Source organism: Botryllus schlosseri, chromosome 12 (genome assembly GCF_051294905.1).
Source record: "Botryllus schlosseri isolate E-star chromosome 12, Bs_hap1, whole genome shotgun sequence".
In the NCBI taxonomy this organism is placed as follows: Eukaryota; Metazoa; Chordata; class Ascidiacea; order Stolidobranchia; family Styelidae; genus Botryllus; species Botryllus schlosseri.
The window spans coordinates 25866748-25894016 of NC_137247.1; the positions used below are offsets into that span (position 1 = coordinate 25866748).

The 27269-nt window shown below is 41.5% G+C and overlaps 3 protein-coding genes and 1 long non-coding RNA gene across 5 annotated transcripts in view; 1 reads left to right on the forward strand and 3 right to left on the reverse strand.

Moving 5' to 3' along the window:
• LOC145452817 (kynurenine--oxoglutarate transaminase 3-like) overlaps positions 1–27269 on the forward strand; it is a 151520-nt gene that overhangs the window by 106020 nt on the left and 18231 nt on the right. The window lies entirely within an intron of this gene.
• The window catches only part of LOC145452822 (uncharacterized), a 345136-nt gene that overhangs the window by 35878 nt on the left and 281989 nt on the right, over positions 1–27269 (reverse strand). The window lies entirely within an intron of this gene.
• Positions 42–23007, reverse strand: LOC145452835 (uncharacterized). The gene is made up of 3 exons (XR_013919536.1): positions 22910–23007; positions 22744–22849; positions 42–3186 (listed from the first exon to the last, which is right to left on the reverse strand). It is a non-coding gene; the product is annotated as an uncharacterized LOC145452835 (long non-coding RNA).
• Positions 23900–26289, reverse strand: LOC145452827 (uncharacterized). Its single transcript, XM_080330973.1, has 3 exons — positions 26148–26289; positions 24444–25311; positions 23900–24381 (listed from the first exon to the last, which is right to left on the reverse strand). Exons 2-3 carry the CDS (start codon positions 25280–25282, stop codon positions 24123–24125), a joined length of 1098 nt encoding a protein of 365 aa, XP_080187099.1. The 5' UTR covers positions 25283–25311; positions 26148–26289; the 3' UTR covers positions 23900–24122.

Below are 27269 nucleotides of genomic sequence, written 5' to 3' on the forward strand. Positions count from 1 at the left end.
GCCACGGGAATGCTGAATGTCCGTCTCAGCATTTGTGCACAACTCCTCAGAAGTTTCATGGGATTTCAAATTGCCGCATGATTATAGGCTGCACATTCAAATTGCCGTATGATTATAGACTGCACAGAATTCTTCATATAAACCCCAAGAAAAGATCGTGATGCAGCTTGCTCAAGTTCAGTAACTACAAAAAACGACTGCAAAAAACGACTGACAGCTAAATATCTAATTGGAGTAGCTCTCAATGGAGCAATAACTTTCATCAGTGATGGATACCCTGGAAGTACCAGTGACAAAATGATCACCAAGCTTTCAGGAGTATTAAGCATTTCCAGGTCTGTATCAGCATTCGAATCATCGACAGATTATATGTAGACAGACACATACCGTCTATTTGAGATATTGAAGTTGGATGATTTCAGAATCAATCAAATTATTGTTTCATGAAATTTGAATCACCATTTGATGACAATAACTTCAAGTCTAAAATAAGGTCATCTCCAGGCGTTCCATTGAATATTGTTTAGCTATTTAAACATTATAATCCGTAAGATTATATGATGCTTCTTTATAACAGGCTGTAGATTTGGTTCTGGCAGATGAAGGATTTGTCATTCATTCATGAATTGATGCCAAGCGGTGTTTCGTTGAATCTACCACCATTTCTAGCAGGAAAGAAGCAATTTACAGAGAATGAGGAAAAGTTCTGCAAAAAGATAGCTTCTTGTAGAATACATGTTGAGAGAGCGATAGAAAGAATACGCAATTACAAAATATTAAATATGGTTACTAGCACGAAGACACCTTTCGCAGATAACCTGGTGCAACTATGTGCAGTTCTAGTAAATTTGCAGTCTCCAACCATTGAAGGAGTATTTGAGCGATACCTAGAATCAAATAATCCAGTTTAGATTCAATGCAGAATTTCTCGTAATGTTTTGAATCAAAATAGTTGTAGTGCCCACGGTTTCAGCTGATAGTTGTAGTGCCCACAGTTTCAGCTGATATATTGGAAACTGCAGATCTCTTTTGTTGATTGTGTATTTTCTGAATGAACAAACAAAGATATAGATTATGAAATTGAGCATGAGTATATTCAGTCAAAATTAATGATAGCCAGAACAGGAAGAAATTATTTCGAAGATGTGACATGTGGCAAAAACGTATCCAGATAGAAATTGGCCAATTTTGGCATGTTTTCTTCGCCCCAATGATTGTCCTTTATTACTGTTATGATTCGCATATCTTTTGTTGTTCACAGTACAAAGTGACACGATAAAGTCTTAGTAGCTACCATTTCCGCTTGAATTTGATGCCAATATTCGTGGTTTTTCATCTGTACACCGCACTGATCCAAGTATGTTGAAGTGTCTTTTTTTTGTTTCTCCATCATGATTTGAATAAAAATTTTGTTCCGGTGAGACCATGGACACTTTATTTCTAATACCCATCTCATGCCATCAGCAGTAAATATAATGCCATCGGGTGTGCACCCAAGATATCCACAAGGGAATAGAAATAACCCAGCCTTCTCAACAGTGTTGCCGGTGAAGCAGACTTGTACAAACTAAACATTTAGTTAGTTGACGGTCAACTAACTAGCGATTTTTTGAGTAGTTCTAGTTCTAGTTGTAGTTGCGGATTTCGAAAATTGCGTGGTTCTAGTTCTAGTTGTAGTCGCGGATTTCGAAAATAGCGTAGTTCTAGTTCTAGTTGCGGATTTTGAAAATTCCGTAGTTCTAGTTCTAGTTGTAGTTGCAGATTTTGAAAATTCATTAGTTCTAGTTCTAGTTTTAGTTGCGCATTTAAAAAAAACATTAGTTGTCGAACAACTAGAAAACACTCGTGTGTCCTGCCCTGCGCGATGAGAACTCTCCTCACGTGACAAGTGAGGTTACTTAGGGTTACTAATATGATCATGACAAAGGATCAAATGCTCATTGCTGGATCATAGTTAATACATTGATTATGCTGAGTTCACTGATAACTCGGCAAATTTACAACAATCAACAGTGCGCAGGGGACGCGATCTCGCGCTGAGGTTGTTTACTATAATTGGAATGTGAACTAGTGATCTCCTGCTGTGCGCTGGCGAGTATTATCTCGGAACTCAGCTGTCGCGTCTGCTAAACTTGCGAGATTTGATTCGTTATGATGATGCCGACCACGCCTGCCCTGGCACAAAGAGAAGACGATCTGGATTCTCAGAAATGAACTCGACAAGTCATCAATACCTTGCGATCCCTTGCGTGTATGAATCCTCAGAAGTGAACTCGTCATGTCAACTATACTATACGCGCGTACGAATCGCTCTCTCCCAGTATAGATTACTAACCTACGGATAGATACTCAAGTCCCGTCGATATGCTCCGGCAAGTTATACTTGCTGCTGAGCAATTTAAAAGCAGTGGAGTTATAGCTTGCGACCCGAGGGCTGAAATGAAATGAAACTGGTCTTAATCGAGAGCCGATTCCGAAAATACAAATTAAAATCTTGTCGGGGATATGGAACCGCCTCTAAATCCTCGGATTATCCTTGATCGGTCGATAACCCGCGATTTATCAACGAAAAACTCACATAACTCCGCTTCTACTGGTCGGAATTGACTCAAATTTGTTTTGCAACGTCTTTGAAGACAGCTCAACAATTAGGGGTTGGCAAAAATTTTTTTTTTAAGTTTTCATAATAAATAAAATATTTTAATTGGATCTGTGGAGTCCTATACTTGTTAGAATTGAACCAAATTTGGTGTGCAGTGTTTTTTTAGGGTAACTTGACAATTAAATCAGTGAATGGCTGGCATCCGAAAAAAAGTTATTTTTGAACAGCCCTAATACACACTGCAGAGCGAAGACAACCACTATGCTATGCGAACAGACTTTATGTATGCGACATATTGAATTCCACATTATGACTCAATACAGATACGAACACACAAGATATTGGGATGAAAAGCAAATCTTGACTATTGGAATAATTATTCTTACAAAGCTCCATTCGCATAGAATACTACAAATCTATCACGGATCAAATATATTCAAAATTTAACCGATTTTCCATAAGCTCCTGTACTAAATCCGCCGGCTTACTGCCCACAATGCACCTGTCCATGGTGATCACGTCAATTTACTTCGCCGGAGATAGCAGTAGTTTCGGGGCTTGCTCTCTCCCTCTCCGCGTAAGGTCTGCGTAAAAACGAGAGATAAGATGCTCTTTTGCGACGAGCAAACGAGAGAACAGCAGAGAAAGGAAATAAACTGAAGAAATACTTTACGGGCCCTGCACTCTCGTATGTTTTATGCAAATGTGCACTACGATTAAGGTAGTAATTGTCACTAGTGCTTTGATAGAATCAACTTCAGGTCAAGATATGAAGCACTATTTGGATGCTTTGTATACAAGATTGGAGGCTAAAACAATATCACATATTCAACACCAGCAGTCAAATATCACCAGACTTGTTTAAATATTTGAAGAATATGATTGAAAAAGAGCCAAGAAGCCAGAGTTATTAGTTCAGAACTTTAGAATAACTACGGGAAGCGTTGAAGTCTATGTGCAGCAAAAAGTGATTTGTATGTTGACGCAAATACAATGTGATCAATTTTCTTCTTCAATTTCCGAAAAACAGTGCTATTGTTATTCTTCGAACAATTGTATCATAGGACTAGAATGAATACGCTCAAATGTAATTTGCCCGAGCATTTCTGTTCAGTAGGAAATTGACATTTGATTCTACTCAGCGGGCTTTTGATGCTTAGCATCAGAATCCATTCCAGCATCAAACAGGAGGACGTTTGAGCCAATGGTATTTTCAAGTCTTTTCGGACACGAATAAAATTCTCTGGAAATGTCCGGGTTTTCACGATTATCTCCAGATTTCCTGATCTGGCGAAAAAAACGCTTCCAAGGGATCCTGATTCAACCTCTTGGTGATAATGTAGTAATTCGGCGTCAGCAATGGCAGGAATGTTCGAGTCAAATCAACGATTGCCATTGTCGCTAACTCGAGACCTTCATACGTTTCCCAGCTCCAGAATTCATTGGGTTTCTCAGTTGCTGTTTCTCCAGTACAACACTCTCTCCATTTTTGCGTTTGAAGCAAGAAATCATTTTCCATTAAGGCCAAGCTGTACTGCAGTACTGGTCTGCTGTACTACTACTGTACTACCACTGGTCTGTACTGCAATATGGCTGCAAGTCGGCGTTGTAACTGAACTTGGTTGATGTATTCACAACGTTGAGCCACTTGTTGAAAATACTAGCAAATCATGCAGAAGCTTCCATATCCTCTCCTCCGCATAATACGCGAAACACTATTAGACAGAGGCTGAGCAACAAAAATCACCCGCGCCTTCGCAAACCTGTGCATACTAATGTGCATACGTCAATTTGCAGCATCTCAATTCCGTCGTTTCAAACTGTTTTGAGGACAGCTGTAAAATGCAGCCATCGAATAAATTTACCACCCTTGTTGAGAAGTTTCGTACCACCTGTGCGGCTGGCGTAAAGGTTGTTGCGTACGGTTTTTAACAAATGGGGAGGGTCTAAATTCAGAAACATCTCGTACCGGGGTTGAATCTATTTTTGCATTTGTAAGGATACTTCAAGTTCAAGTTATTCAGCTCTTGCACATCTTGCGATTTGCACTGAGTCCATCAGCAAGAAACGCTGCTACCCGAAATCCACAATCCTCTTGAGAAACCGACACGTTCCCAGAATATACCTGAAGTTGTTGTGTGGTAGGCCAAGGGTTTGGAAAAAGACGTTACCAGGCCATTGACATAAACTTTCTTCGAATAGTTGATTTGTTGTTTGAGTTCTTTGTCTGTTTAGCAACCCCTATGTTTTTAGGATGTCCATCAAAACCAAACAAAATTTATTTCATGAAAATCGATTCACCGGTTCAAGATATATGGGAGTTTTAAAAAATGCACTTTTGATGCTTAGTCAACCGTATGAATTATGATTTTACAGACCAAGAATTTTAGAACTTTATTGTAAATTAGTCTAAGCTTCAACCGAAGTGCAATTTCAGAAAGTATATAGTGTGATGCATAGTTTGAAGCTTTTTCCCATGTCGAAAATCCAGAAGTCAGAAGTGAAATAGATGTTCAGATGTCATACATGACTAAAATGAGTCAAGCGTAGCAAATGTTTCAGCGCTCTATTGAAAAAAGCTAGCAAATGTTTCAACGCTCAATTGAAAAAAGCTATACTTGGAAGTGATTGAGTAAGGTATCGTATGAAAGCTAAGAGCAAGAGTATTGCCATCAGAGGAATAGCAATAGTGATTTCAAGGATCTAGGCGGTGTAATATTAAGAAAATTGTAGCCATATTTTCCTTTTGCAGTGAGATATTTAGGTTGCATAACTCGCGCAACTACTTTATATTTATACGATTAACGATTAGTTGATTCTAGCTATCTATGGGCTCATTGAGTAGCACAACCAGATGATTACCGAGAGAGATGCCAAGGAACTAGTTGGTGAAATATTAGGAAAACTGATGTATTTTCCATTTGTCATAAGATATTTTAGACTACGGTGTCACTGACCCAGATGCTTTGTATTAGTGTGACCCGTAATGTTCATGAATCAAAGCAGCTCATTCTGTGTGTACTCTGAAAGATTTATATATCAGGAGTTCAAAGTCCAGCATCCCTAAATGACAGTTGTGCTTTCATCATCTGTTGCACTTCGACCATACAATGTGTATTGACAGGTTCGGCAGGAACACATGCAGTATGTGTGGGTTCAATTCACCAAAATGTTAAATTGATGTTGAAGGGGGGTCAGTTCAAGCAAACCTAGAATGGTTTGATTTATATGATTGTATGAACGATGATTCAAACAAAGAATGTATGCTACAGCGCTGCAACAACTGTCCCTCTCATGATGTTGTTGAGAATTTATAGCTTCTAAATTGGTTGTCTGCACAAATGTCACATTTTCACAGTGGGTCACGACCGGCAAAACTGAATGTTTTTTTCAATCCGTTCCTGTTAATAACTTTTTGGATCTTTTATACAAAAAGCAGGTCAAACGTCTTCTCAACCCTTTCATCGCCAAGCAGCAATCAAATTATTTGAAATCGCGAAAAGAAAAATTAGAAGATGACACAGTTTTGTGTTTGCTTGATTTCAGCGAAAACTATTTTTTCTACGTTCAAGACGAAGTTTAAGGCTATCATTGGACCCACAGGAATCGCACTGTACATCCTAGGGTATGCTTTTATAGCATGAATCCCCTTTAAAGTATGTGCTATCTCTCAGAATATTTGACTCGTGATGTTGGGATGGTGTACGAAATCCAAAAACAATTAATTGACCGCCTTAACACTAAACTTCATCAAGATTGAATACTTTAGTGATGGCTGTGCGGAAAATATAAAAGCTGCAAAAAATTATTGATCTCATGCCAGCATCGAGAGGATTTGGGAATAGCTGCTGAATGGGCATTCTTTGCTACCAGTCATGGAAAGTCGGCTTGCGATGGAATTGGCGGTGTAGTTAAGAGGTTAACTGCAATGGAAACCCTGAGAAGACCAGAAAGAGACCAGATTATAAACTTGGAAAAGTTGTTGGACTACTGCAAAAATAAACTGAAAGGACTACTGCAAAAATAAACTGAAAAGTATTTATTTCAACAATATCCAAACAAAAGAATTGACGGAGACGAGGAAGTGGTTAGAACTGAGGTATGCTTCTGCTAGTACAATAAAAGGTACCAGAAGTTTTCATACCAATTTCCTTGACAAAAATAGCTAAAAAAGAATAAAATTTGACCCTCAAATCTGCAGCGAATTCGACTTCAATCAATAAGCCCATTACATGGCCGTTCGGGTCACCTTCGAAGCTGACTCGTCAATCCGACTCTCTCGTTTTTGAAAAAAGAGAAAAAATCACACTGCTTCAATCCGTTCTACTATAGATAACTAACCTACGGATAGATATACAACACCCGTCGTCACGCTTGCTTGCTCGGAGGAAAATACTGTTCAACAATCTGAACGCAACGTAATTGCCAATCCCACAGCTGACGACCCGAACGCTCAAATTAAATAAATTTAATCTTATTTGAAAGCTACTGTCGCACTGATTCTGAAAATGTACTTTACAGTCTCATCAAGGCAATGGAACCATCCCGAAATAGTCTTCTAAGTCTGAAAATCGGCATTGTTCTAAACAATCGCAGCGACGCACCACAATGGCCATAACAATGCCCCTTGCATGGTTGCGATTGTTCAGAACAATGCCGATTTTCAGACTATGCGGTGTATTTCGAGGCGGTTCCATCGTCCTGATCTGATTTTAATCTATATTTTCGGAATCGGTGCGACAGTAGCTTTCAGATAAGATCAACTTTATTCAATTTGAGGGCTCGGGTCGTCAGCTATGGGATTGGCAATTACGTTGCGTTCAGATTGTTGAACAGTATTTTCCTCCGAGCAAGCAAGCGTGACGACGGGTGTTGTATATCTATCCGTAGGTTAGTGTACTATTCCTCACTATTCCTTATCTGTACTTTCCATCATTAGTTGATTGATCCACGTTGATTACGCTCACTCTCCTTACGTAGTGCTGCGAGTAGGTAATCCGATGTCAGTTGCTCTAGCTAGGTGTTGGGTCTTGCGTTATCGTATTTGAACTGTTCCTATACTGTGTATCTCGTTTGTCGTCTGTTACAGAATAAGTTTAATAAAGCCTATCTCTAGGTCAGAACAATTTATTAACTTATTCATACGGCTTCAATGGACAAGGTTCTGAAACCTCGACGTCGAGCCAGGCTCGGAGACTGCTGCTGCTGAGTTCAAACATTGGCTTAAAACGTTCAACGACTACTTGGAGGCGTTAGCAGCCGCTGACTTACATCCAGACAAACTCAAGGTGCTAACAAATCTGATATCATTTCAAGTCTTCCGCAACATAGCTGATATTGATGATTACGACCTTGCCATTGGTGCTCTGAAAGAGCTCTACGTGAAGCAGAAGAACACCATTGCGGCTAGGCATGAATTACTGACTTGCAAACAACTGCCTGGCGAAGCTATAGACAGTTTTGTCATTCGACTGAAGTCACTCAGCAAAGACTGCGGGTGTCAGGCAGTTTCAGCTGAACAATATCGGTTGGAGCTGATTCGCGATGCCTTGATCGCTGGATTGCAATCACCGTCAATTCGCTAGAGACTTCTAGAAGAAAGCGCGTTGACTTTCGGCGATGCCTTCAAGAAGGCACGTGCAATGGAAATCGCTTCCCGGGATTCCAAAGCCTACCAACCGACTTCGTCATGTGCCACAAGACTGCATGCGCCGAGACAACAAGGCGGGGGCGAGACTCATAATGAAGATGGCAGCGCTCGCCGAAATCCAATCTCTTCGAAACGGCCTTGCTTCTTTTGTGGAGACGCGATGCATCCTCGCATGAATTGCCCGGCAAAAGATGCCGTATGCAGATATTGTTATATCACTGGCCATTATTCAAAGGTGTGTCAATCTCGCCTACGAAACCTTCCTCGAATCAATACGGAAACCGCGTCGATACAAGGTCCCGTACCTCCCAGCAGAGGAGAAATAGAATTTAACCCGAAAACGACTCTATCAGCTACTGATCGGTCTAGAGTACTATGCGATGTCAAGGTTGATAATTTGGACGCAACTTCATTGATGGATACTGGTTCAGGGGAATGTTTCATGGATCAAAAATTTGCCGACAAATATCGAGAAAAATTGAACATCCAGCCAATCGTTGGCGAGGTCACGCTAGCGGAAACTTCTATACGCATGCCGATTGAAGGTCAGTGCCTCGCTCGCCTCATTGTGGGGAATAACGACTATCGAAATGTTTCGTTTCACATACTGAAGAACTTGGCAACTGACGTCATCATCGGCGAAAGAATTTTCAAGGAACACGAAAGCGTCACATTCACGTTTTCGGGACGGCGGCCTCCGCTCACCCTGGATGCCTTATCAAAAATGGCAGTTCCTTATCCGAAACCATTCAGTCACCTTAGCAAGGATTGCCGCCCTGTTGCGGACAAACAACGGAGATACTCACGGGCAGATCTCGCCTTTATCGCAGAAGAAACGCAACGTCTACTTGCTGACAATCTTATCGAGCCAAGTAATTCGCCCTGGAGAGCTCAGGAACTCGTTGTCAAAAACGAACACTCTACCAAACGACGAATGGTCATTGATTACAGCAGGACAATTAACAGATTCACTCAACTCGACGCTTATCCGCTGCCACGCATCGAGGACATTGTGAATAAGCTTGCTCAGTATAAGATATTCACAACAGTTGACTTGAAATCGGCATATCATCAACTCGAACTGGATCCGCGTGACCGAGAATTTACTGCCTTCCAGTCAGGAAGCGAGTTGTTTCAGTGGCGACGACTTCCTTTTGGTCTGACAAATGCTGTACCTGAATTTCAACGAACAATCGATTACATTGTCAAGCAGAATAACCTGAAAGGCTGTTTTCCGCATCTGGACGATATAACAATCGCTGGGATGAATCAGGTTGATCACGACAACAATGTGAAGGCCTTCATGAACGCTGCTTCACGCGCCAATCTTACCATCAACGAAGCTAAGACGCAACTTGCTAAGTCCGAAATAGCTATTTTGGGGTACAAGGTCGGACACCAGTCTGTTCAGCCGGATCCAAAGAGAGTGACACCGCTCCTAAATCTCCCATATCCGGAATCTCAGCTTCAGTTGAAGAGGATGATAGGGTTGTTCGCCTACTACGCTAGATGGATTGCAAATTACTCGACTAAAATCGGACCGCTAATCAAAGCCACGATTCCTTTAGACAACGATTCCCGTGAAGCAATTGCTCTCATCAAACAAAACCTGGCCAACGCCGCATTACGACCCATCAATGAATCTATGCCCTTCACAGTAGAAACTGACGCTTCAGATTTTGCGATCGCCGCAACCTTGAATCAGGAACGCCGCCCCGTTGCATTTCACTCGCGCACCCTATCGCCAGGCGAACAACGACATTCGGCTGTTGAAAAGGAAGCATATGCTGTGGTCGAAGCGCTACGGAAGTGGAGGCATTTGCTCACCGGGCGGCATTTTACATTCGTCACTGACCAGAAAAGTGTCTCCTTTATGTTCGACAATCGACACACCAGCAAAATCAAAAACGACAAAATCGCTCGTTGGCGATTGGAACTAATGACGTTTAGCTATACTGTCATTCATCGGCCCGGCGTGGAAAATGTCGGCCCCGACGCTCTAACGCGCGCCCATTGCGGATACATGGGAAAACACCACTTGCGCGATCTGCACATTTCACTCTGTCACCCTGGCGTGACCCGCATGTCTCACTTCGTACGAGTCAAGAATTTGCCATTCTCCATGTCAGAGATACGTACCATGACTTCACAGTGCGAAGAATGTCAGCAAATCAAACCGCAGTTCATTCGCTCCTACGAGGAGAAACTAATCAAGGCGACTCAACCCTTCGAACGTCTCAGCCTCGATTTCAAGGGTCCGTTACCCAGCGTTACGAAAAACAGGTATTTCCTCACTATCGTCGATGAATATTCACGATTTCCATTTGCATTTCCCTGCGCAGACATGTCTGCGAAGACGGTTATCAAATGCTTAACGACACTGTTTTCTGTATTTGGGATGAGTTCATACATACATTCCGACCGATGGTCGTCTTTCCAGTCTTACGAACTCAAATCTTGGCTCAACTCTAAAGAGGTTTCTACGAGCAGGACCACTAGCTACAACCCTCGTGGAAACGGACGATGTGAAAAGTACAACGGCGTGATCTGGAAGGCGATTCAATGCTCGTTGAAATCTCGACGTCTTCCTCTCGGCCATTGGGAGGATGTGCTATTGGACGCTCTACATTCAATTCGGTCGTTGCTGTGCACATCAACAAATTGCACTCCTCACGAGAGAATGTTTCATCACTCTCGCCGCTCGACAAATGGCACCTCCATTCCGTCATGGGTGAAACCGGGTCCTATCTATGTCAAGCGACATGTGCGAAATAAAGACGAACCCTTGGTGGATGAGGCGGAGCTCCTCGAGACAAACCCTGCTTACGCCCATGTCAGGCTTAACGACGGCAGGGAAACTACGGTATCGGTTCGGGATATTTCACCGCGCAATTGCACCGACGTAACCAGCAGAGCTGAATTCAGTAACCACAGCCCGAGTGAAGATTGTTCTGGTGGACAAGTCTATAACGAAGACGCCACGATTCGTGATGCTACCATTGCCACTAGCACCAACGAAGGAAATAACGAAAGTTCGCAACCGAACATTGAACCTGAAAAATCACCGCTTCGTCGTTCACCGCGCGTTCGAAAGGCCGTAGATCGATATGGCGCAGTACCCTATTATTGACAATGTATCACACTTTGTTTCGCAAATATTTTACGGGGGGAGAATTTACTATTCCTTATCTGTACTTTCCATCATTAGTTGATTGATTCACGTTGATTACGCTCACTCTCCTTACGTAGTGCTGCGAGTAGGTAATCCGATGTCAGTTGCTCTAGCTAGGTGTTGGGTCTTGCGTTATCGTATTTGAACTGTTCTGTTCCTATACTGTGTATCTCGTTTGTCGTCTGTTACAGAATAAGTTTAATAAAGCCTATCTCTAGGTCAGAACAGTTAGTTATCTATAGTTCTACAGAGTCGCTTGGAGACGACTTGTGCAGTACCGGTACTTGGAAAACGAATCCACCAGACTACTGCTATCTACCACCATTTCATCATCATCATCATCATTGGTTTATTAGCAATTTTATCAGTTCAATACACCACAAAAATGCGATACAATGAAAAGACAGGAAGATGTCGAAGCGACAAGGAGTAGTCTATGGAATCTGACACCCACCTTGGCCTAGGCGATGTAAAGAGGAGGCATGCACACTGAATGAAAGTAAAGAAGATAGTATAGAAAAAGAATGCGACAAGAAATAGGGCGGCATGTCATGGGAAGCGAGATCGATAGGTCAGTCGTGGTCCGGTAATCTTGAGGATGGACTGTATTTATTTAGTAGTAATTGCTTGTATTTCGACTTGAATGTGGACATGCTCGTCGACTGTCGGATGGCCGGCGGGATACTGTTCCACACATCAGGTCCGGCATATTTGATGGAGCGATGATCTTTTCGGTCGATCATATGATATTTGGACGACGTGGACGCGCGTGTGTTGTACTTGTGCGCTTTTGATTCAGAGGTAAAGAAGTCATTGAAATATTCGGGGCAACGACCGCAGTGAAACTGATACATAAACTTGGCGATTTCTCGTTTCCGCATATCTTCTATGTTTAGGACGCCGAATCTCTTCCGCAGCGACCACCATTTCGTGTTCATATTTCATGCAACCGGCACTTATTTCAACTGGGTGAAAATTAACGCTATTTCAACTGGGTGAAAATTAACGCTCTATCAGTACATACTCTGCATAATACAAATATGCAGAGTGTCTTATTTGTTCAGCGTCACAACGTATGAAGCGAGTATGGCCAATAATATAACTTGCGCAACCAAGTATCAGAAAGAATAATACAAGGTGTATTGGGCCATTCTAGAATTGCGTAGTATTTCTGGTTATATCAACCCTTGTAGCATATTCCCGAACCCTTGTGGCATATTCCCGAGCTGGGTCCCTAAGTGCTGTGTATCACTGGAGTTGTGACCAACATGACCATTCAAATGCGATCGGATTTACAGCACTTCGGCAAGCTGTCTCATGACGTCACTTCAAGACGACTTGACCATGTAAATGGGCTTCATGTGCTAAACAAACGTAAAATGTCAAAACATGGAAAACCAGGCTGTTATGTCGCTGCTACCTACGACAACTCTCTTATATTGGAAGTGGATGAATATAATGCAGACGTCAGTGTCAAATTCATGCACCCAGAAGGTCCATCAGTTTCCTTATAGTGAATGATACGCCCAAGGTATTTGAAAGTTTTCAATATGATGATTATGCAGAGAGCAGATCGAAGTCAGGTAAGCCAGTTCTTCAGTGTGGTTAAATATCATAGTTTTTGTTTTCGACTCATTAATTTGTAATCCAAAATCAGTAAGAACTTCTGATAGCAGTTTCAGGCCTTCCTGGAGAGAAGATTGGTCTTTGAAAAAGAATTCAAGATCGTCCGCATAGCCTGAGCCCATGTTGACAGCTGTTCCTTGGTAGTTTTTGTCCCTTTTATTTTCTCGTGCATAGTCCGGTGTGCGAAAATGATACTGGCTGAAAGCGATATCAGTTAGTTCCGATCTGTGTAGGAAAACTCTCACGGCATAGTCCATGTAAAGATTGAAGAGGATAGGGGATTCGGGGCCGCCCTGTCGAACTCCGGATTTTGTGGAAAAAGTTTGGTTAGTGTGGCTTTTCAGTTCGGTTGTTGTGGATCGATACAGAGAGGCAAGTAAGTTCACGATTTTGGTTCCCTTATCCTCACCGATTCGATTTCGTAGCGACTGAATTAGCCACGTTCTGTTGACGTGGTCGAACGCAGAGGAGAGATCGACAAACAAGGCATATGTTTGTATATCAGTTTTTTCAGCAATGATTTGAGACTGCTTCGTGACATATATACAGTCGGTGGTTCCCTTCCCTTTTCTAAAGCCACATTGGAATTCGAGAATTTGCTGGTTATACCATTCCTCTATTCTTGATATGATTATTTGTATTAGCAGTTTACAGAATACGCTTCCAACTTGAATAGCGCGATATGTTGATGGATCGGTTCTGCTTCCTTTGTTTTTCCATATGGCAGTTAGCTTGCTGTGGCCGAATGATTGGGGTAATTTTTCAATCTCCCATATTGTTTGGAACAATTCTGTAATTTTATCCATGATCAATTTTGATGACGCCATTGCTCTCAAAATCTCCGGTGGTACGTCTGAACTGGATTTCTTACGCTTCAGTTTTTCAATAGTTCGTCTAATTTCCTCGAGTGTTGGTGGGTCTTCATCGATAGTGGAGCTTTTTTCTCGCATCAATTTTAAAGCATTTGGAATGTATTCCAGATCATTTGGCATCCCAACCGATTTCTCATTTCCTTGAGCGTCAAAATGTTTTTTGAAGAATTCAGCCAGTTTACTGGCTTGGCAGGAAATTGTGGTATTGCCTTTACCCAGAGTAAAACCGTGTGCTTTAGCGTTTTTGAACAGAGTTGCGGTTTCCCTGTTTATCGCATTTAGATTTATTTTTTCTGCTTCAGTTTTCCAGTGCCTGTTCATCAAAAAGTTTTTCCTTTTTCTAATTTTCTTTCTGAGGAGTGTTATGGCACTTTGAGAGTCTGGATTGTTCCGTCCCACGTCTTTCAGTTTCTGTAGCAAATCGTTCAGTGCTTGATCACTTTCCCATATGTTTCCGAATTTTTCCTTATTATATATTTCGGAAGTATATTCTCCGTGGACTATTCTCCGTGGACATTTGCATCGATACTGCTAGCTTTTCGTATAGTGCGTCCACGTCATTTTGCTGGCAGTCAGTTGAAAGAGATTGTTCTACATCTTCGATTAGCCTGTTTTTGTAGTCGGTATTATTTAGGTAGCCGAGGTCCGATGCCCCGCTCTCTTTTTCTTTATTAAGTTTCCGTGGTCTGAAACGTTCTTGTCTAGTAAATGGTGTTTTCATTTTTGCCACTAGAATTGTATGATCTGAATTTATTTGAACAGATCTTTTTGCACTGCAGTCGGCCATATATTGCCTCAGCCAGGATTCACAAAGAATGTAGTTCAATTTTTTTCGCGTTTTGCCATCTGGGCTAGTCCATGTTGTTTTCTTCCGTTCGTGATGTATATAGAACGTGCTAGAAACGCACAGGTCTTTCTCTCTGCAGAAGTTGATCAGGCGATCACCGTTATCATTGCATGTGCAGTTCATTATGCAATTCTTGCCATTGAAAGAGCTGTGTGTTTCGCATAGGTTCGTCGTTGCATTCATATCTCCCATTACAATAATTTTTCGATGCTGTTCACCGTCATCTGCTTGGCAGACTTTGGAAAGACTATTGTAAAAATCGGCCTTGGTTGATGACGCTTTATCTTCCGTCGGGGCATAGGTGATAATAAATTTTATGTCAAGGTTGTGTACGTTAATTTTTGCCACAATCAATCTGGGTGATATGTTAATTACGTCTCGAATCTTTATGAAGCTGCATTGTCGAATTATTATGCCGACGCCATGTTTTCGAATGGATTTGTGCCCTTGCCAGTAAAATTTGTATTTACATCCATTCGCCTCAATAACTTTTTCTCCGCTGTCAAGTCGTTTGATTTCTTGTAAACCGACGATGTCTAGGCCTGCGTCACTTATTGCTTTGACGACTTCGTATGCTTTCTCGTCCTCTCTCATGGTTCTGACATTTATAGTTCCAAATTTCCACTATCTTTTGTCTTGGTCTCTGATGGATTTTCGATTCAGAACATTTCCGGATGGTGCTGAATCACTGCATCCCATCCTGTGAAGTATATGGTTAGGAGATATTGTTGGTCCCTGAATTTCATGGTCTGTGATTTTGATTGTGGCGTCATACTTTGCCTTTTTGGTTTTGCTTTTAAACCTGTTCAAATCCCTTCAGTGTGCCGATAACTCTTGAAAAGAGGCACCCGAAAAGTCTTCGAGTTTAATAAATATACTGCTACAATGGATGTTGTATTGAAAGCTATATTCAAGTTCTGTACCACGAACCAGCTATTTAAGTACTTCCGGAAAGGGCACAGTGTCGCTCAGCTGAACAAATTGAATTTGTTAGTCAAGAGCCGAGGGAAGATCAGAGCTTTGCGGTCGTCAATAGATCACCTAAAGAAATGCGTCGAACTACGGGTAGTTCCGAAGCGCATCAGGATTAGAATCGACAAGTCTCGCGCTCGACATAGCCCCAACATCGAACGGGCATTTCTTTTCGATGAGATCGAGAAAAAGAAATCTTCTATACCACACTGGTGGAAGAAATGTCGATCACTTCAACAAGAAGTCAGAGATTTCCTGTCATTTTTTGACTTGATGCGTTTTTGCCGTTACCTGAGTATCATTGACACTCGCAAGGAAAAGGAGAACCAGAGGAAGTATGACCGTATCCTCAAAGTTTTATTTCAAAATCGGTTTGGAAATTCGCCAAGTACGGGGAAGAATATCATAGCAAATCTTTCGAGTTATAAACTCATTGAAGCTGAATTCAACGCTACTAGTAGCAGTTTGCAACAATTCAAGAAATATTTCACGCGGTAGTTTCGGAGGTTCAAGCGTGCCATCATAAAGCGCGTCTGCGCAGATTTCGAAAGTTTCCGACAATGGTACGTTAGTAAAAAGACTTTTCACATCAAATGAGCTAAGAAATACATTGGACGGATTTAATTTGGCGCGTTTTAAGGGGGTAAGGTACTGCTAGACACACAAAATTTTCAAATTGCGATATTTCATGAACAGTCAGTCCTAGATTCTCAAAAATTGGTATGTGAACTATTTATACTCAACTTTATACACTGTAAAAATTTTAGCATTTTACAAAAATTCCTTGGGCCCGAATTGGGGGGGAGATTGGTGAATCGGACGGTTAGCACGGGGAAACGCCTGTCTCTTCGATGGATGCCGAGATATCCTAAAAAATGCTTCATAAAGTATCCTAATGCCTCTAAGCACCTGCTGAAACGCTTGAAACTTCCGATTTTTCGAAAAATTTTACGAAATATGTGTTTGGTACTGGTACGGTGCCGAATTTTCGATTTTTTTTCATAAAATTCAGATCATAAGTAGCAAAGTAAGTAAACTAAAACTCTTATAGAAGAAACAATAGTTTCAGCAGGTAGAACAGCCCTACTGCTTGTACTGAGCCAAGTTTGATCAGAATTGAAGGTCTTCTGATATCAAAATTCGCTTTCCCTGTGACACCATATTAACAAAAACTAGAAATAGGAGAAAATCAACTTTGAAAATTGAAAAATATTCTATTGAAAAAGTAGAGCAGGTATTTGAAATCTGTTGCTTTTAAATGGTACAAGCATGCTTTAATCAGTACATAGCCAAATTTGAAGACAATTGAGTGTGCCTAAATGCAAAATCAGTCATAAAAAGTATGAGTGATTTGATGATTTTTTACTCAAAACTGCTATCCCAGATTCGAAAAATTTACAAACCTTGAATTGGACATCAGTTAGATGTTGTGAAGATGAAACAACATATCAAGAATACTGCGATATTGTCAAAATACCGATTGCAGGTAGTGTGAGTGGGGATACTTCACCCATATTTCACGCGTGATCTTTCAAACATATAATTTTTAGCATCAATTTCATCATGACACTCCAATACTAATTAGAGTTGCATAACCCTTAGCATTCTGCATTTGCAAGGTCATGCAATTTGAAAAAAGCTCAATACTTGCAAGGTCCTTGAAGTCGGGTTTGACCATTTGATACATTTTGGATGTCAGCGGATACTTGCGGATTGGATCGGTAGCATCTTCAAGTTTTACCTTCAAATAAAAGCACCTCCTTTCATCACAATTGCCGTGCATCGGTTCTTCTGGAGTTGAGCTGTTGGGCATCAGTATTGCCCACACTTCCTCGATGCTTCCTGTGCATCTGGTGCACCATTTACGATGGCATTATCATAATACTGGCTCCATTTTGGTGTTTATCTGGTGATGACAATGCTTTTTGTCTTCCTGTTCAACATCATCTCTTTTGATGATGTGAACCGACGAAAAATTTCTTTCTTGCAGCACGACACTCCGATGCTAATCTCTGTGGCAAAGCCTTGCTGGATATTTTGCCAATAGCCCCTGCCTGTTGAACCACAGTCAGGGCAAGTCACAATACATTGAATAACTGCATCATGCATGACTTGCTAGGAAAAAGGTTTCCTCTGAATTCCATCCACCACCATCAGACTTCAACGCAGATAAAAGTTCCAAACTTTTCTTGAATGACTTTATCATAATATTTTCTCCTTCTCTGGTCAAATGCCTGTGTTGTTGTTTTCTTTGTCCCGCCCATTGTAAAATCACAACTAACTATCAGTTTTCCCACAAAATAATTAAAAAATCGGCCACCGACAACAGGATAGCTAATCAGTAATCACAGTGTCTTGTGAGTGCTTTACAACTGCTTTGGCTGCCAAAGAATGTTATGATATTCATGCTTGAGTGATTACAGATATGGCTCTTTTTAATAACTGTTTAAATTATAAGGATGTGGTCTTTAGTGACAATTTTGAGCTGGTTAAAAATATGGGGGGGGGGGTGTGGGTATGGAATTTTTACGAAAATGAGAGATTTTAAATGGAATTTTAACCTACTTATAGCTTGAAATCATGCAAGATGATTACATTTTTGGAAAGAGCTAGTCTCATACTTTGTAATTCTGCAATAAAAAAATTATGAAAAATTTTGATGATCTGGGAGTACCTTACCCCCTTAATTCGTCTACAAACGTGAACGAGTCGCGAACGCAGTGGTGCGTATACAAGGATCGAACTGGCTCAATGACGGTGTTGAGCCATTTGGCTAAATTATGTTGTGCCGATCCACACATAGACAATATGGGGCGAAGAGGTACGTTATCTTTATGTGTTTTCGGTAAACCGTACATACGCGGCCGTTGTGATCCCGTTGGGCGTAGAGACTCGTATAGATTTGAAGGAAGTACTCCATCCTTCTTCAGTTTGAGAAGGCGACGCTGCAGCCTCATTTCTAACTTGCGCGTGTTATCGTTCATGTCGGCAGGACCCAGGTTGGTGAACTTTGACGAATCTTGAAGATTGGATTCCATTTTCATGTTGTAATCTACCCGGTTCAAAATCAATCACAACTCCAGAACCTTTGTCAGGATTTGTGATGCAAATTTTTTCGTTTGAACGTAAGGATTTGATGGCTTCAAGACAATCCTTGTTCATCAGAAAATCACCGGCGTCCACTGGGGTGCCACAATACGCATGTGCAAGATCACCGAGCTTAGCTTTCATCGCAGAAAAATATTCCGGAGATAATGGTCTATGGTGTTGTAGTTGACCAATTAATACCTCGAAATCGGCGAATATTTCTTCTCTCTTAACGCTGTTGGGAGGCAGACAAAAATCCAATCCATGAGACAATACAAATTCGTTGGGAGGCAGACAAAAATCCAATCCATGAGACAATACAAATTCTTCGATATCACTGCGCTGAGTTTATAACTCGAGAGATTTGCTATGATATTCTTCCCCGTACTTGCCGAATTTCCAAACCGATTTTGAAATAAAACTTTGAGGATACGGTCATACTTCCTCTGGTTCTCCTTTTCCTTGCGAGTGTCAATGATACTCAGGTAACGGCAAAAACGCATCAAGTCAAAAAATGACAGGAAATCTCTGACTTCTTGTTGAAGTGATCGACATTTCTTCCACCAGTGTGGTATAGAAGATTTCTTTTTCTCGATCTCATCGAAAAGAAATGCCCGTTCGATGTTGGGGCTATGTCGAGCGCGAGACTTGTCGATTCTAATCCTGATGCGCTTCGGAACTACCCGTAGTTCGACGCATTTCTTTAGGTGATCTATTGACGACCGCAAAGCTCTGATCTTCCCTCGGCTCTTGACTAACAAATTCAATTTGTTCATCTGAGCGACACTGTGCCTTTTCCGGAAGTACTTAAATAGCTGGTTCGTGGTACAGAACTTGAATATAGCTTTCAATACAACATCCATTGTAGCAGTATATTTATTAAACTCGAAGACTTTTCGGGTGCCTCTTTTCAAGAGTTATCGGCACACTGAAGGGATTTAAACAGATTTAAAAGCAAAACCAAAAAGGCACAGTATGACGCAACAATCAAGATCATGGGCAGGAAGTTCGCAAATTCGCAAAGGCAGGAAGTACATCTTTCTTGAATATTTCTTGAATTGTTGCAAACTGCTACTAGTAGCGTTGAATTCAGCTTCAATGACACGATGTTCCGTCAATGTAACGGTATTGCGATGGGTTTACCGTTGGGACCTAGTCTGGCCGATATATTCGTGGGATACCATGAAAGAAATTGTCTGAAAACGTCGCAAAGCCTCTCCTCTATTTTAGATATGTCGATGACACCTTTGTTGCCTTTAAAAATGAGCGAGAGTGTAATAATTTCTTCGAAAAATTGAATTGTCTCCATCCAGCTCTACAATTTACCATGAAAAAGGAAACTGATGCTGCCCTTCCCTTTTTAGACGTCTTAGTAGAGAGATCAGGACAAACGTTTTTAACGTCGGTGTACAGAAAACCTACTTTCACTGGTCATTATATTCGTTGGGATTCATTCTGCCCGAAGCGGCGTAAATTAGGATTCATTCTGCCCGAAGCGGCGTAAATTAAACCTCATTTCATCTCGCGTTAATCGCGCCTTGCGCCTCTGCTCACTGGATAAACTGTTACGCGAATTGGATGATATCCACTTGATTCTCTCCAAAAATGGCTATCCAGACCACATATTAAAATGCTCCATCTCTAGGGTATTGAAAAAATCGGATACAGCTCCAATATATGACCCAGAAAAATGCCCGGCATTTTTACACCTACCTTTGCTAGGTAATGTGTCTAGCCGATTTGAAAAGCTTATTAAATCGGCTGTTCACCGTTGCTATTACAGCGTTAACACGCATGTAGTGTACACGACGAAACCCTTGTTACCCAACTCTCGAAAAGATGTACTTCCTGCCTTTGATGCAAGTAATGTTGTTTACCAATACAAGTGCCACTGTGATAGTAGGTATGTAGGACGTACATCTCAAAGATTGTTTGAGCGTATTAAGCAGCATATCCCAAAATTGATTCTGTCAAAAACATGCGCAAATGATCGCACGGAGCTCGCACGTCAGTGTAAATTGGCTGGAAAAACAGACTGCTATGATGAGTGCCAAGCATATGCTTCGTCAATCGGTCAGCGTCTGAGCGAAAACCTTGCCTGAGCACAGCACTATGATGACAATATGTTCACTGTCATTGCGCGTGGTAGGTCTGTGTTTCATTCAAAAGTGTTGGAGTCTACTATTATTCAGTTGAGATAACCTATTTTATGCAGACAGAAAGATTTTCTCTATAACCTACAAATTTCAAATTAGTGCGTGTTGTTCCGTGCGTGTAATTGTTTATTTACAAATTGTGCTGTTACCATAGTACCGTATGTCCGTATACTTCGTAGGTTGTTTGTTATTGTTGCCATTGATACAATGCGAATTTCATGGTCTGTGATCTTGATTGTTGCGTCATACTGTGCCTCTTTGGTTTTGCTTTTAAATCTGTTTAAATCCCTTCAGTGTGCCGATAACTCTTGAAAAAAAGCACCCGAGAAGTCTTCGAGTTTAATAAATATACTGCTACAATGGATGTTGTATTGAAAGCTTTCTTGAGTCGTTGTTGCATTTCAGAACACAACAATCATAGTGTGATCTTCCTGTCACAGTCCACGATCCCGCATCTGCATTCATGTCTGTTATCTCACAGGCAATACAGTATAAAGCCTAGTGCACATTTGCGTAATTCGTACGCGCGTACTGGACGCGTAAAGTATTTTGGTAGTTTCTTTCCTTTCTCTGCTCTTCTCTCGTTTGCTCGTCGCGTAAAGAGCCTCTTTTCTCTCGTTTTTTTTACGCGGGCATTACGCGGACCTTACGCGGAGAGAGCGATTCGTACGCGCGTATTGTTGACTTGCCAAGCTCCCAATCAGATATAGCTTCCAAATATGGTCCAGAAAAATGCCCGGCATTTTTACACCTACCTTGGCTAGGTAACGTGTCTAACCGTTTTGAAAAGCTTATTAAATCGGCTGTTCACCGTTGTTATTTCAGCGTTAACAGTTAACACGCATGTGGTGTAGCCTACACGACGAAATCCTTGTTGCCCAGCTCTCGAAAATATGTACTCCCTGCCTTTAATGCAAGCAATGTTGTCTACCAATACAAGTGCCACTGTGATAAGATTGTTTGAGCGTATTAAGCAGCATATCCCTTAACTGATTCGGCCAAAAACATGCGCAAATGATCGTACGGAGCTCGCATGTCAGTGCAAATTGGCTACCAGACAGCTAACAGACTGCTATGACGATTACCAAGCATATGCTTCATCAATTGGTCAGTATCTGAGTGAAAACCTCGCCAGTGCACAGCACTATATATCTTTACTGTCATTGCGCGTGGCAGATCTTTGTTTCATTTAAAAGTGTTGGAGTCTACTATTATTCAGTTGGACAAACCTATTTTATGCAGACGAAAAGATTTCCTTGATAACCTACATTTTTCTCATTAGTGTGTGTAAATCTTTTCGTCTGCATAAAATAGGTTTACTGTTTATTTACAAATTGCGTCGCTATTATAGTACCGTATGTCCGTATACAGTAAAGTATCTTACTGTTGCCATTGATACAATGCGAATTTCATGGTCTGTGATTTTGATTGTTGCGTTGCTGACACTCGGCAGCGACAACATGCGGCACAGCGCTAAATTTGTTCTCACTTTTCCTTCAGCGATGACGTAACCTCTCGTTTTGGCCAACTTAGTGAGAGAGTGAAAATCGTACGCGCGTACGAATTACGCAAATGTGCACTAGGCTTAATAATATATAGATTGTTTATCGTAAAAGTTCTTTGCAAGAAATCAACCTGTCCATATCAAACATAAAACTGTATTACAGGAATAAATTCACTAATTATTAAATTACATAAATATATCCGTTTTGACCAGCCATTTTACAAATATATATGCACTATTATCTTAGAAGTCAACCTGATATGCCATGATGTTCTCGACTTCTTGTGCAGTCGTGAGTTGTCAGTGGTCACAAACCAGTACCGAAAAACTTCGTAAAACGGCTGAAATCGGCAGTTTTTCGCTAAAAAAAAGATTCCATGCTAATAATGAACATGCTACTCATTTAATTTTGCATCGATACCCTGAACTGCATCATATCGACAACCCACGGAGATAAATAGCGAATCCAACTCCAAAACTGCCATCTGCGCGCACGAAGCAAGATTCACCGACCGCCATCCCTTGGAGTAGGGGTTAAACCCGCTCAGAGGCCAAACGCCAGACGCCGAGCGGCGGCCAAATGTCTGTACGGCGTTTGGCGTCTGTTGTGGTGAGACGCCGAGTAGCTATACGGCGTTTGGCGTCTGTTATGTTCAGACGCCGAGTAGCTATACGGCGTTTGGCGTCTGTTATATTCAGACGCCGAGTAGCTACACGGCGTTTGGCGTCTGTTATGTTCAGACGCCGAGTAGCTACACGGCGTTTGGCCTCTGGTATGTTGAGACGCCTAGTAGCTATACGGCGTTTGGTGCCTCGGTAAACTGAGCAGAGGCTAACTCATTTCATGGCGCGACTATCAAGTTCTCGCAACTATGTGATATCTGAGATTGCATATTGTTAATTTTTTGTCATAATAAGCGGTGGCAGAATCCCAAATGATCTATTCTATGTTCAGCTGTATCAAATTATTGTATCACCGCCCAGGGTTGCAATGAATCGAGTCATGACTCGACTCACAATTTTTTTGATGACTCGAGTCTCTTTCTTAAAAATGGATTTACTCATTGTATGACGTATTCAATAATGGTATATTAGGACTGATAAATGGGCCCAAACCTGCCTTTTATCTGTTACAATAACCATGTTTAGAATGGAAAAAAATAAACATAAAAATTATCCGAGGCCTTTGATATCACCCCCGCGAGTTCCACAGAAGTGATCTGAAGCTGAACTCGATGGGGAACAGTAAACACCATGACTTGGACTCGACCCATTGCTCTCGGGTTGACTCGTTGGGGATTGCTCAGACTTGACTCGCCGGTGAATTGAAAACGACTCGACTTGACTTCTTGAAACCTAGTGACTTGGTTACAACCCTGTCACCACCCCATATTTGTACACTCGCAATGAATTTCTGCATATACAGTATGTAATGAAACCACAATATGAAATAGGCAACGAAACCACAGCAGAAGGCAATGAAACCACGGTAAAAGTCATTAAGAAATAAGCAGTGGAACCACAGTAAAAGTAAAAGAAATGAGCAATCGAACGACAGGAAACGTCATTGAGAAATCAGCAGTGGAACCACAGTAAAAATGACTGAGAAATAAGCATTGGAACCATAATAAAAGTCACAAAGAAATAAGCAGTGGAACCACAGTAAAAGTCAGAGAAATAAGCAAGCACATACAACCGACTCCACAAATCTGAGCTTTTCGCATTCCGCTCACTTCAAGGACTCCAGCACACCTTGCACAAACAGTTTCTTCTGGCGCCAATTCTGAAATTATTCCTTCCTTCAAATATTCATTAGGTATCTTTTCCGGGATCAGTTTATGCTCGAGAAAATACTTCATATTCAATTGCATGTCATCAGTAGGAGGTTGAGTACTGTAAATCAAATATTAAGACTCTAAATATGGAATCTTCGAAAGTCATGCAATGAAGATTACCTCGACATACATGATATGAGATCTGGTTCAGTCTGGAACACATACCATTTCGCCAGTGTGATGTGCAAGAATGTTCCAGTTTTCCAAGAGCACAGACATGACCATGAGCCTCCGTCAACGTCAAATGTCACCCGCACTCTTTCACTAGGACTATAGTATGTCTTCTCGCCAGTGAAGATAGAATAATACTTGTATTTCTTCGAAATATTGAATGCTTCAAAATTCGCATGCACCACGAGTGGAGCATTGCATTGCACACTCCTCATTCTTTCATTGCTGCATTTTTCACTAGTTGCGGTTGATATTAGCTTCATTTCAACGAGGGTGTTCAAAACCTTTTCATCTAAATCAATGTTTGCACATGGACGTGCATTTTCTACAGCATCTAAATGATCACATTGGACCCCGGGATTTTTGTCCTTGAGGGTCCCAAAAATTGATATACAGTCTTTGTCTTCACACCCAATCAGGCTTCTTAATAAATGCTTCGTAACGTGCAAAGGAGCAGCTTGGCCTGATGATCCTTGGGAGACCATAAACACACCATTTTTCGGATCAATACAAACTGCAGGAAGGGTTGCTGGAAGGCCGTGGGCACCTCGTTCATGTCTTGTCAAGCCATGAGACCTTGCATATGACTTGTCGCATTTGGTGCATTGCTTTTTACTTTTGCTATCTGTCGGTTGATTTAAACGACGAGTCTTGCTTTCCTTGTTTGGTGGCGGATTGCCACATACTTTTTGTAAATGACTTTCAAATGTACCACGTCGACCAAGAACTTTAGTGCAGGTATGGCAGTGGTAGTGACTCCTGCCTCTGGCCTGACCAATACGTTCCATACACTTCAAACGGCATGGTACGATATAGCCTGGAATATGTGAATACAATTAGATACACAAGGGTAAATCCATGTCAAATCAACCACACTCGTATCCACTTGGTCTCAGACCAATATGGAATCGGTGTCTCTCACCAAATATATTACGCTAAACGTACCAGGATTTCAACCCGGATCTCAGATTGCAATGAAAACTGAGCTGGGTAAATCTGGTATATAGCCCTGAGTGCAGTAAACCTAATCAAAATTGGTCCATGCACCACAATTATCGCCTTTTAAAAAATGACCATTTCGTGGTCACCCACACATGAAGTTTAATCGCTTTCAAGTTCCCTGTTTACTGTAACGGTCATAAAACAGCATAGCCAAGTAGTTGAGAGTGGATTATAGTGTAAAATGATAGAATATATTGAAGGAAAAATTTCCCCCAATCAAATCGATCATGCATAACATGAACTAGCGCAATTATGTCTACACGAAAATTGGGAAGTAACATGTCATATGAAAGCTGGTTCAGAGAGAAACATGGCTGACTCCGCTGACATGTCTTTCTAACTAATATTTGATGGGTATAAGTAGCCTACCTCTAAATTAATTAACTTAACACAAATACTTCTGAATCCATTGGGTAGGCCTACCGGTTACAATTCAATTTGAGATTAACCAAAGCAGAGATTGGTTCACTCTCAAGTCTCAGATTTTGCTGAAAATTGCCTCAAAACATGAATTCCAGTTTCAAGTAATCGCAAGTCATTATAATATCAAGCTTTTTAACACTCAGTCAATTACCCATAAATCACAATCGAGTAGAGATTCTTCACTGAGGATTGCAACATGGCTATATACTCGGTAAGATCTTTACACACCTTGCACTTCTTTGTCGACAGCGTGAGGTACACGATGAGCCCAGTGTACCGCCTCGATATGCTCATCTAGCTTTTCTGACGTTTTGAACGTGTTGATTTCGCAGAGACCACAATCAAGTTCTTGGACTGTTATGATTCTAATGAGGTGGTGTCAAATCCTCAGCTAGAGCAATCGCTGTCATTGTTGCAAGGAAACTCGATAATCATAAGCATCGAAAGACGTCTACCATAGTGTGCTATATAGCAGACATCATTTGTCTGTCGGCGTTAAAGCTCCCAACTTCGACCCTTTAGCAATCCTTCGTGAGCGTGACTACCCTCAAACAAGATCCTATACGCTAGACAAATTCAGACGCCAAGTAGCTATACGGCGTCTCACATTTCGGACGCCAAACGCCATCTAGCGTCACCAGTTCAGCCGCCAAACGCCGTGTAGACATTCGGCCGCCGCTCGGCGTCTGGCGTCGGGCGTTTGGCCTCTGAGCGGGTTTATCCCCTGTTGATCCCTTGACCATAATGGCGGCGCTCGTGACCAAAAATGAAAATCGTCCATTTACAGCTACAACCTGCTAGTTGCTAAGCAATGTTTACATTCGATACTGAAAGTGTTGACCTAGCACCAGGTGTCGCTGTAAACCACAACATCGATACCATTCAGATGGAACTCTCCATCCCAGCTACGATGTAAATTGCTATGGTACATTCGTACAAGCAAAAGTGATATCTGCGATACCCGCGATACCTGCGATATCCTAGTATACTCGAGGGCAAAGTAGACGTAACGTACTCAATCGAAGGCAATAGCATACTAGCCCAGGGGTGTCAAACATGCGCGCCGCGTTCGGCCCGCCAGGCGATTTGATCCGGCCCGCGGAGCAATTGCAAGAAGATTGAAAGATTTTTATATCTTCCAGCACATTTGCAACAAAGGTTGAGATATTTTGCAGGAAATGCGTCCACGTTCATAAGCCCCATTATAACCACCCGACTATGGTGCTGTAGTTTCACTCCAGTAACCACTAATAACAAGTTGGTTAAATCGACAAGTGCACACTAAGTTCAGAGTTTTCTACAGTGATGGAAAAAAAGTAGATATTCACAGAAGCGAAAACGCCAATGCAT